Raw genomic sequence first — 12,791 nt, 5'->3', positions numbered from 1 at the left:
AAAAGCCCCACAATTTTTGTAAAATTTGTAGATTCAACATAATTGCAATGCAACATAACCAACTACATATTAGGATTAACAATCCAGCAAAACTTGAAGAAAATCAGTACAGCAGTCTCCAAGGTGTTCCAATAGTGTAGCAAGTACAAACTCAACAAAGTCCCATAACCCACGTAAAATTTGTCAAATCAAAATGGCAGCGTTATATAATCAACTACATTTATGGTGACTAACAATTTTTCCTACAAAATTAGAACAAAATCCAAAAGGTGTTAAATCTATAGTGTAGTATGCGCAAATTATACAGTACAATAACTCCTGTAAAATTTATTTCAAATAAAATGGCAGCCCAATATGATCAACTACATATGGTGAATAAGGCTCCTTTCATAATTTGAAAAAAAAATGTTGACTGGTTTCTCAGGAATTGCATCCACTAACTCAAGTGTGAAGGATGGACTCTTGGATGGATACCAGTATTCTATTTCTAGGTCTCCTTCTGCATTGTGGCTGGGGACAAAAATAAATGTTAAATGATTGGTAACCTGAGATCATATTTTAAACTACATAAAAAAGCTAACTTAATTTACTCTTACCATGCTGTGGCCAGATATACAGTATATGGGATGGGCCTGTGTTCTGCCAACGTTATCTTGAGTTTTAATAGAGAAACACAATTTGTTTTCATCTACAAACAAAGTGAATGTGGTGTAAAATGAGACTACCTAAAATAGAGCTTGATAAAAAAAATATTGACATGAGGGCTGAACAAGAGGTCATGAGTTAATAATGGCCAAAAAAATTAGGTTTTATACTTTTTGACTCCTCATTAAAGCAGAATTTATTCATAATCTTATTTTCTTTTTTACATGAATGCCTTAACCCCTGATCTTTCACTCATCGCTGTAATGAACCTTATTTGGCTTTACTGGCCTTTACAGGATACAAGCTATGAGACAAATGGACTTTGGGTCTTGTCTTACTGCTGATGATCCCCACATCTGGCAAATAAAAGGCTTTGCTGAGGGCAGCATGATACGACCGCAATGATCAGATCCTGACTATCTTTTGTCTACCCTGGACTTGACTTTTTATGAGCAACTCGGCGGGTGTTTCTAGAAAAGCAGAGTACGCTTACCCAACTAGTGGAGTTTGAGTTGCTTATTTGCTTTTGTTACTTTGTATGTATTATTTTAGTTACTTAATGTTTTTTGTTGCGTATGTCTGTTTTCCATGTTTGGCCTTTGTCTCTGGACTGCTTTCTTTTGATTTTTGCTAGAATCTTGGTTCCCTTGATTACTCTTCAACCCCTACAACTTTAAAACGATCCAAAACACATAAAATCTGCTTGATACAGTGGTTTACCAGGAATAAATAACGGACACAATTAAATAGAATAATTAAAATTAAAAAGAAAAACCAAACATTATACATGGGTTTTAAAAAACGACTATTTTCATCCTTTTTGGCCATTTTTTCCTAAAACTGTAAGGGCAACAAAGTCCAAATAGAATATGAAGCTAGTGGTTAGTAAAATTATATCAAAACTTCAGAACAATAAGTCAACCATAACTAAAGTTACCAAAAGGAAACAAAGTGTCCCCAGACAATGACAACTGGGCCATAACATTATATGACAGCAAATATTTTGCAGTTGTAGGAAAATAATAAAAAAATATCACAGAACATATTTTAATAAAAGAACAAATCTTACAAACATATTCCCTAAGATAATTTTTTTTAAATTATGGTTTTCTATAATAAAGCTCAATAACCATATCATTTACCAATACTGACTTGATGTAACATCTGCATATCACTTCTAAATTGTATACATCTGATGATTCCCTTCCAATTTTTAATGTCATACTAAACATATTGTCAATATGAAGACATTTGGAAACATAATAAGCTAATAACTGTGTCACAAAAATATATTTTTCTAAAGTCACCTTTTCATTTTTTTGTTGCAGCACAGAGCAGCTAGATACACAAGCAGACGTGAAACCCTGAACAGATTGGGCTTAAATGGACACAATAATCAAACTTGATATACATGCAGCTCTGAATCTGATTGTGATTAAATACATAAAAAAAGAGCTACACAGAAAGCAGAAATATACCACTGCAGTTATCGAACCTGAACAGATCGTGTGGGCATGTGTGGACACAATATTATTTTTTGACCATTTAAGCATAGGGACTTACAGTTTATAATGGACACAACTGGTTGAGACTCTACATAACACAAAATTTGAAATATAACTAAAAATTTTCAAAATTGGACCAAAAATTTTTAAAAAAGTTGGTTTTTGTTGGGGGGATGTGGCCCCTTTGACCCCTCATAACTCAAAAATGGTAGAAGATATCTGAATGCAGGCAATGATTTTCATAAGGAGCTAACACCATAGTAATAAACCTTTTACCAAACCAAAATTTTATGATAATATGTGTAATAACTACTAAGTAATATTCCTAAAACTGTGAAATCTCTCTCTTTCAAACAAAGTCCCATTTCTCTAAATCATAAAACTAGAAATTTACTAAAATTGGAAGGGAGCTTATATCAGTATAAATTAAAGAGAGAAAATTTATAAAAATGGAGCTCACAACAATAGAAAGAAACAATTAACTAAAGGCTCACCAAAATTGGTGGCAGCATTTTTGAATTATGGTGTGAAGGGTGAACAGACATCAGTATACTTAAAATATGTTCTGTAGAGGATGGCAAAATGTTCTAACAGACCAAACTTGCAAAATACACTTTGCAATTTGCTGAAATCGAACTTAACCTGTATTTCATGGTTTAAACAACTTTTTAAAAAAGTTTAAATAAAATGCATTAATCATAATCATATAAATAATCTTAAGTAATCATATAAAAACAGCCTGGGGATGGACAAGCAACTTTTCCACACTGTATAATAGACTTGTACCATTTTTTTAAAAACCAGACAGATGCAATATACATGTATCACCATCCATGTGTTGTCAGGTGAGAAGCTATTATTATTATTTTACTCATACTTTTTGAATGAATCAAACATTGTATGTGTGGCTGATTTAGAGAACTATATGTATGACACCAACAACAAACCAAAAAACACATCATTCAAAGCTTTCAAAACAAATTTTTGCATGAAAAATATGTTTGTTTACTTCATTATTTATATAAAATCACATCTATTTTAATTTCTGTAAAATTACACCACAGATTAAAAATTCAATGCATCTACTGTCGATACATTTGATACAAAATGCACAGGATACATCTAATCCCATAAACTGATACATTCAAAAGCAGACACTTCTTTGAATGTCTGAAGGTCTTTATCCAATATATAAAATTGTATATCTGGGTGAGTAGGACAATAAAATCACCGATAAATGAGGATTTTTGTTACCATCCAAATGTTTCCTTTTGATTCAGAAATTGAAATTAGGTCTTATACATGACATTTGTGTTATCCACATTTATTGCTGTTTTGGGGAACAACCTTTACCTTCAAATGGGGGGATATTCCTATTCAGAATATTTTCAATGAGCTGCGTACAAAATCTTTATGATATGTCAGACTATATTACACTTAAACTATCAAGGATTTTGGTAGAAAACAAGTTCATAGTGGTGTAGTCCTGTTTCAGAATTTTTCTTCTTACCCTTCCGTAGCACATTTCTTTTTGAAACTTCGAGATAAAAAACAAAGCAAATACAAATACTCCAGCTCCTAAATGAAGGTATTCATTATTAAGTGATTATAAAGAATTGTGCTTTAATTGATTCCGAAACAGTTGGTCGGGATCGTATTTTCAATCGAACTTGCCCATATCATTATTTTTTTTAATGATGGGTTCAGATGTATCATGAAAATAGACAGGTACCCATGAATTTGATATTACTAAGCATTTTGCAATTTGTTTGTTATACATGGTAGGCTGATGTGTTGAATTTTTAATTTGTGGCGCTATTCATAAAAATAAAAACTAGAAAATGATTCTAACATGTGTTAAAGTCAACAAATGTATTTTTTTGTGCAGAAACTTGTTTGAATGATATATATTTTGTTTGTTCTTGGTATCATACATATAGTGCTCTATATCAGCCACACATACAATTTTTGATTCATTCAAAAAAGTATGAGTATAATAATAAAAATTTTTCTTACCTGACATTAGTTTCACCTTGTGGACAGGGATGTATTGTATTCATCACCTTTTTTAAAAATTATACAAGTCGGTATTACGGTGTGTTTACCAAGGGCATCACATAATACCTAACCACTTATGTGGTGGGATATAAAAGCATTGTTTTGCAAACTTTGTACACAATGTCATTCATTTTATACACATTTATCGAAAACTGTGACAGTAATTGATTGCAAAGAACATATGAGTCATATTCCGTGTTTTTGGACAGCAGTAAAATAAAAAAAAACTTTTAATACAAACGAATCTAAAATAATAGTAAGGAATTTTTAAAAATCATTCATGTACATGGGATTGTCATAAATATAGAATAAAAAAGATAACAAAAGGTGGAAAATGAGGTTTTGATTACTAGCATCAACAATATCATCATAGCACAAAATTAAAAATGTTATGGTTTTGCAGAATAAAGCCATTTTACCTTTAGATTATAAGGAAAAGAGTATAAATTTGCTAAGTTACTTTCTGTCCTCAACACTAAAAATTAGTTGATAAAAGCTGTCAAGCAAAGTTATAAAATCTGTAATTTGCTTTGAATGTAGAAAATGAGTGTTGATAGCCAGCACATTGGTCCTTTTTTCACTAATAGATTAAACAGTCACAGATAGTGTTTGGTATAACTTGTGATTGTGTATGACCATTGGGCTTCAGTTATTTTGGTCTAGGATGAAGTGATTGACTTCCAGAGGAGTTCTATAAATACATTATTACAGAGGCATATCTGAACGAAAGCAGTGCTAAGTAGGCCACCAAATACATGATATGGTAACAAGGATACAATAAATATGTATATATAATTCCTGTACAAAGAAAACTATATACTGGCAAGATCTAAAATCAACTATCACAAATATACTATTGCACTGACAAGTTAAAAGCATTATAACAACAAAAATACTGACATGGCTAGTTATGAAGTAAAACATTCTTATGACTAGTTAATACAATATGAACCATTAGGCAAATAAACTAAAGGCTCTAAAGAGCCTGAAATGCTCACCAGATCAAAAATAATTTTTTAGCCTTCTGAAGCTACTCTTCTATTGCACAAGAATCATTTAATCAATATAGAGCACCTTAGTCCAGGTTTTCATGTTATAGAATAAATCTCCCAGTCATTTTTTTACTCTTCAAGGGCAATTACTCCAACATTGATCAACAGATCATCATGAAAATTTTGCTACACAATATATTGGTTGGTCTCACCATGCTGATATATTTTACCCCATAAAAATTTTGCCAAACCAGGGATTTTATATTACACTAATACACACTCCCTGACTAAACCCATTGGTATTCGAGTTGTTTCCACAAATCCTCAATTCTAAAAAATCTCCACACACAGATTGCTATGGATATTCTAACAAGCATTCATACCATGTTTGGTTACAATCCATCCTACTAGTCGTCTCAGAGATTTTCAAAGTTGGAAATGTAATTGGGAAAAAAACCCATTTCAAAACCCATAACTCATTTATCTGTCAACTAGTCTTCCTGAAAATTTCGGCATATCATCATGCTGAACAATTTTAATGTATGTCAGATTTTAGCTAAACCCAACTGTTTTTGAGTTATATGCATAATTTTGCAATTTGACCATTATCCATAATGGTATATTTTTAGTAATAGCGTCCGTGATTTTTGCAAGATCAAAAATCCCTAAGCACAGATTGTTGAATATATTCTACTGAACATTCATATCAAGTTTTGTTTCAATCAATGCAGTAGTTTCAGATGAGAAGATTTTCAAAGTTGGAAATAAACAAATTAGGGTAAAAAATACATTTCAGGACCCATAACTCATTCATCCATCAACAGATCTTTCTGAAAATTTCAGTATAGATCCATCCCATCATGCAGAACAATTTTACTCCTTGCACGATTTTAGATAAATCCAACTGTTTTTGAGTTACTTGCAAAATTCTGCAAATTGACCAGTATGGTCTATTTTAGGAAAGGGGGCTGTGTTTTTCACAAGATCAAAAATTTCCACACAGACTGTTAAAAATGTTCTACAAAACATTTGTTCTAAGTTTTGTTTCAACCCATCCAGTAGTTTCAGAGGAGAAGATTTTCAAAGTTGGAAATGTAAAATTCAGGAAAAAAATCCATTTCAGGAACAATAACTAAAACATACGTCAACAGAAAATTTTGGAACAAGTGCAATCCATATTGATGAACAATTTTACTCCCTGCCAGATTTTAGCTAAACCCAACTATTTTTGAAGATGTTTAAAAATGTTGGACAACAATGACAGCGGACACTAAGTGATGACAAAAGCTTACACAGCCTTTAGGCCAGGAGAGCTAAAAATAGATGTATGCTTTCTGCTACCCTACCTATCCTATTTTTAAGCCCACCCTTAACATTCTAAGGCCATTTCAGCTCAAGCATCATTAAAGTTTAGATTGTTTCCCCACTGACTCAATGTTAAATATTTTTGAAAAATAAAATAAATTCCCTAACTACTCTATTTTTTCTTGCTGGCAGCAGGAAACAAGATTTATTTTTTGGATCCTTAATAAGAACATATGTGATATTGACCACAATATTACAACCCTTATATTTCAAGGTTTTGTTCTTCCTCTAACAACCTTCGTCGCTTGAATAGTTTCTGTTGAATACTCCATTGTCTGTAACCAACAAGGGCTGTTAATCCATACAAACACATAGATATATATCCCAAAACCTGGAAATAAAAAAAAAATAATAGAATAATATTCGATGCCCCTGACTGGCTACTGTTAAGGTATACATGCCAATAAAATAATTTTTTTTTTTCATGTATGGGTGATTTATGGTAGCAACTTTTCACATAAATCTGATCAAAATCCATTGCATGAAATCACTTACAAAATAAATTTAGAATTTCAATTTCAAAGAGGAACAAGCTACATAATACAAGCGGTTCATTGATAGACCTTGAATTGTAAGAGAGCTTTTGTTTATATTTAATCCAAATCAGTAAAGAAATGTAATTGTGTGTGTTTTCTTGCATGATGTGAGGGACTTTCAGATACACACACAAAAGCCTACCACCTTTTAGTCTGTGTAACATTAGACAAAAATATATAATACATATAACTGATATAGGGTAGCACAGTACAACTGCATACTTAACCTGGATATAACAAAGCAGCTTTTAGAATATAATCAGAAATACTTTCCAGTAGTCATAATACATGTATACTTAAAGAAAAAATGTATCTAACTATCATGGGTTATAATTCTACTAAGTACTGCTCATACATGTGCCTACAACTATTTGCCTTTAAGTGAAACCTAATAAAGAATTCTCTGCTTGCTTGCAGGCAATCCCTTGTCCCTTTAACATTCTTGTACCGGTAGTTTACCAAGAATTTACTCTTTATGATATCCCCCATTTTCATTGACTCTTCAGCAATTTCAGATAAACACTTACTACACAAAATACCAGTTGTTGGTTTGTAGTTCTAGGAATATCTTTTCTCATTTTCTCATAAAAATCAAAGACACTAGCAACTAATGATGTGGCAATTAAATACAAGAATGAAAACACAGAGTAAAGAGCTGTATCCTGAAATATAAGTTTAGAGAATTAAAATATTAATACAATGATAATGTAAAGAGACATAAACAGTTCTTTTTTTATCATTTATTGGTCATTAAAAGACTCATGTTTGTCTTTTCCATTTAATTTGTCTTCATCTTAAAATGAATATTGATAATCATCTAATGGTGGTTGACAGGACATCCTAGAGCTGAAAAACGCCCTAAAATATGCATCGATATGGATCTCATTTGATGAACCAATAGGGAAATCCCCCAATTTGATGAACCAATACGGAAATCCCCCCCCCCCCCATTTTTCATAAATTATCAGAAATTTATAAATATCTAAAGAGATTGCACATTCTGAAAAATGTGAAATTTTCACAACAGATAAATCTAATTTCAATACCATAATTGTTGGAAGCATTTTTGAGTCATTGTGTAACAATGGTAAAATAACCCCTTATGATAAATTCTGGTAACTCAAACTGCTCAATTAGAAATTATAAATAACAATAAAAAAAAACAAACCATACAAGTACATGTATCAATAAAATGCTTCGCAGGACACAGCTTGATATGACTGCAGAGGTTAAACCCTGAGCTGTTTGGGAAAATTTGGACACACCACAGCTTTGAATTTTGATTACGATTAGACATGTGACACAGAGTAAAAATTTGACCAGAACCAAAATGGTAATTTTTTGGCCCTTATTTCTAAATGGTTTCAGTCAAAACCTGCAAAGTCAATCCCAAATTTCCTATGGGGAAATGGTACCTTGTGGTAAAATTTCAAAGCAATCACGTAAGTTATCATCCAGAAATCTGAAGAAAAAAAAACTTTTTTCTGGTCCTTTTGTGGCCCCTTATTCTTACTTGGTTCACTTTTATTATATGAAATTAAGGAAAATGCTTGTTTCAGGCTCCTTTTTGACCAATAACAGCTTCCAACCAATGTTACCTTTCATAAAGTTTTTCAAGCCCTTTAATTTCCTGTATCTCTTTTTATCTTGGAGAGATATTAGAAGTTAAAATAGATAACTTTTTAAATTTAGTAATGGCAGCAATGTTTAAGTTATTATCTTTTAGAGTACATTGGTAAATAAGGATGTATATGACCAAATTTGATTACAATTCACTCAGTCATTTGACATTCATTGTTAAATTCATAAAATAGTTAAATATAAATATAATGAATTATTTACCATTAAATACCAGTTTAAAGGCATGATATGTACCAACCCAGTGGCATTAATGAACCAGAGGGTTAAACTAGTCATTGATGACAACAGGAGAACAAACATCATCACTCTGAAATGCCAACTAAGGGGAAGCTGTAGGAAATCACCATCCTTTTTACCAATCGTTGTCAGACTTACTAAAGATATCAATGAGAAAAGCTGCAAAAAATAGGATTATTTTGACAGGAGAACTTTGTGTTAATTTTATACATAGTAGTATTTGCAATGCCTAAATCATATATTAAATTGAATTAAACCTAGTATTTCAATTGCTAGGGGATGCCACATCATGCCATGATTGCACCAACTATAATTCATTTAATTTTTCCCTTGGATTTTTCTCGCTCTATTCTGACAATAAATTGAAAGAGCACAGTGCACTCCTAACATCCTGTTGTTGATGACAATTGGAATCATTTAAAGCATACATTAACTTGAGGGTATAGTTGTCAACTTACATGGAATTGTACCAAGTACATTTGTATGCAATGGATTAAGAAATTTACAGATTGATTACTGAATGGTTAAGAAATTCAGATGGTGACTGATTTTTCATAAAAGTTATATATTCTGTAAGTTTCAACTATATCTGTATAATGCTTCTACATTGGTACTCAGAAAATTCTTTGCATTTCCTAAAATGCCAATTAAAACATATTTAATTAACTAAAAGCTAACAGTTAACCCCTTCAATTCCAGTCACACACATGTACATACCACTTGAATAATCCTCAGAAGACCAGTACAGGATTTTATATATGTCTTGTCTATGTAGAGTACAATAATGCTTTTGTCACTTTTAGATTTCTCATCCTTGGTTTTTCTATAACCTGGAGCTTTTGGTCCATTATAATTCATGTTTTGAATGGATGATGATTCTGACTCTGATGTGTAAAGGTTTGCATCACTTTCTCCAACTTCATCCAACTCTCCTTGTTCCATGGTATAATTTGGTGATACAAAAAGGATGTCAACTGCTGAAATCAATTTACTTAAAATACTTTATCACTACCCTTTCATTTTAAGATGTTTTAATTACATTTAACTAATGCAATACACGTTTGTTTGCTTTATCATATTTTATGTTTTAGCTCCTTAGAAGCATCTTCAGCATCAGTCGCTTACGTAATTGAAAAGATAAAAAATATAAGAAAATAATTTTAAATGAGATACAGAAACGGTAGAAATGTGAAAGGAGAACATTTGAGATTTTTAAATGAAGTAAAACAATTTATGCATTCCAAAAATAGTAATAAAAGATTTAAAAGTTCACTTTTTCTCGATGGCAAGATTTTTGTCACGTGATTTTCAAAATGGCGACACCCATGAAAATCGAAAATAGGAAATTAGTTGTACACAATTTTTAGAATGATCGTGACTTAACTGTTTATAAACAATGAACGAGAAGGACTTTGCACCACTAACGCCAATATGCATAAAAAATCTAAGTGACAGACTCTATGAGAAACGTAAAACGGGGGCAATTGAAGTTGAAAGGTATTTTTATTCTATACTACTAGTTTTTATTCTATACCTCTCACTCTACTACACTCCCTTTACAAAACAAGTCTTGACACTCCTGTTTCTGATCCCACCTCATCATTACACAGACTTGTTGCCATCATTTTGGATATTGGTTTCCACAGACTCTTTAAATCAGTTTGTGTGAAAAGTCAAGATGAAGAAAAACGATCATTTCTTCCACTACCGTTTGTCAACAAAGGTATAGATGCAATTAATTTGGCTAACATACTCATTCACGAAAATGTTACCAACAAAATTCCCCCATATTTCAAAGACAAATCCATACCAATTATTTCATATTCCTATACTTCACCCATCGCATCCAAAATTTTCAATTATAAAAGGCTATTGCAGAACCTCGAGATTGAGGACTTCAAGGCTAAACCACCTGACTGTTCTTGCAAAACCTCTCCATTCAAATATGGTCTTTCTGGTCACATCGTTACAGAAGATTTAACCATTATCGAAAACGAATCTCTACGTAATATCCTTTCTAAAGGTCCCAAGTACCGTGAACCACGCTCCATAAATTGAGATTATAACTTTAAAGTTCTTATGGATGCCGTCGAGGACTATGCAAGAAAATGGATAAAACGAGAATAAGAAGACATTGATTGTCTGTCAGAGTGCTTAAAGGCCGTGAGGTCTTTAATTTTGAAACGAATGAAAGTTTTAAGTAGGTCAATGAGTGCCAAGGCTACATCAGTTTTCAAATACCCCGATGTAGCAAAAACATTGTCTACTATACATGACAAATATGTTTTCGTACCAGCAGACAAAGCCCAAAACAACATTGTTTTTGTCTGCAAAACGTTTTATATCCAATGTTTATTATCAGAGGTAAACGTAGAAAATAATAGCAGTGATAAGACCTATACTGCTACCACTCTCTCCAAAGAAGAGATTGTGGAAAACCATAAATCTGTGCTATCCTCTTTTGGTCTCTCTACCAAGGACAATGATTGTGATTTACCGTCTATGTACTGGATTCCTAAACTTCACAAGAATCCATACAAACAACGTTTCATAGCTGGATCTGCAAAATGTACCACCAAACCTCTTTCAAACTTTTAACTTCTATACTCACAACTGTCAAAGAGGGTCTATAGTCCTACCACAACACTTGTTACTCCCGTAGTGGTATTAATTCAATGTGGATCCTGAAAAATTCGAAAGATATTTTGGAGACAATCAGTTCAAGACTATTATCTGAATATAATAGCATTAAAACCCATGATTTTTCAACACTGTATACTTCTATTCCCCATACTCAGTTAAAATGCCGACTTAAAAACATTATACATCATTGTTTTTCCAAAAAAGATGGTACACCTAGATACAAATATATAGTTCTTGGTAGAGATTCCTCATACTTTGTAAGAAATAATTCCAAATCATCTTCCAAATATACAGAGGAAGATGTTTACAAAATGCTGGAATTTTTAATTGACAACATATTTGTCCAGTGTGGTGGACGTGTTTTTCAACAAACGGTCAGCATTCCAATGGGAACAAATTGTGCTCCCTTACTTGCTGACCTATTCCTTCACTCTTATGAGGCTGACTTTCTGATCAGAAAGAAAGAATATCGTTTGGCTAGTTCCTTCAATCTCAGTTTCTGCTATATAAATGACGTATTATCTTTAAACAATCCTAATTTCGGGGATTTGATACATCGCATCTACCCAAAAGAACTTGAGATGAAGGATACTACAGACACTGTGAAGTCAGCCTCATATCTTGACCTACACTGAGAAATCGATGGTAAATGAAAACTATTGACCAAACTTTACGACAAACGTGATGACTTTTCATTCAGAATTGTCAACTTTCCTTTCATCTGTGGCAACATCCCTTCGGCTCCTGCGTATGGAGTTCATATCACAACTCATATATGTTATGCCAGAGCTTGCCGAAACTACGCAGACTTTTTGTATCGCGCTAGAACTCTAACAAATAGGCTTCTGGAACAGGGTTATGTTGCTACAAGATTGAAGTCATCACTACAGAAGTTTTATGGTCGTTATCATGAAATCGTGGATTGTTATGGTGTATCCATCAGCACCATGAAAACTGATTTATTCAATGGGTCATAGTTTTCCTTCCCTCATTTGTCTACCCCGGATTTGACTTTTTATGAGCAACTCGGCGGGTGTTTCTAGAAAAGCAGAGGACGCTTACCCTACCGGTGCACCTGGTCCATGCTCCCAGTTTTTAGTGGAGTCCGAGTTGCTCATTTACTTTTGTCACTTTGTATGATTTTAGTTACTTTATGTTCTTTATTGTGT

General features: G+C 32.6%; 2 protein-coding genes across 2 annotated transcripts in view; one reads left to right on the top strand and one right to left on the bottom strand.

Moving 5' to 3' along the window:
* Positions 1-3,192: 3,192 nt before the first annotated feature.
* On the bottom strand, positions 3,193-10,110 carry LOC148615931 (uncharacterized). The gene is made up of 4 exons (XM_088582588.1): positions 9,697-10,110; positions 8,944-9,138; positions 7,629-7,763; positions 3,193-6,896 (listed from the first exon to the last, which is right to left on the bottom strand). Exons 1-4 carry the CDS (start codon positions 9,919-9,921, stop codon positions 6,768-6,770), a joined length of 684 nt encoding a protein of 227 aa, XP_088438714.1. The 5' UTR covers positions 9,922-10,110; the 3' UTR covers positions 3,193-6,767.
* Positions 10,111-10,275: 165 nt separating this feature from the next.
* The window catches only part of LOC148615930 (protein VAC14 homolog), a 31,603-nt gene continuing 29,087 nt past the window's right edge, over positions 10,276-12,791 (top strand). Inside the window, exon 1 of the mRNA XM_088582587.1 lies at positions 10,276-10,476. Within this exon, the coding sequence (XP_088438713.1) occupies positions 10,376-10,476 (101 nt within the window). The 5' untranslated portion in view covers positions 10,276-10,375. The remainder of the gene's footprint in view (positions 10,477-12,791) is intronic.

Source organism: Perna viridis, chromosome 5 (genome assembly GCF_037379345.1).
Source record: "Perna viridis isolate PV_CMFRI_1.1 ecotype Kerala chromosome 5, ASM3737934v1, whole genome shotgun sequence".
NCBI lineage: Eukaryota > Metazoa > Mollusca > Bivalvia > Mytilida > Mytilidae > Perna > Perna viridis.
The sequence above is the reverse complement of the archived record's forward strand: the minus strand, read 5'-3'. Positions and strand labels throughout refer to the sequence as shown.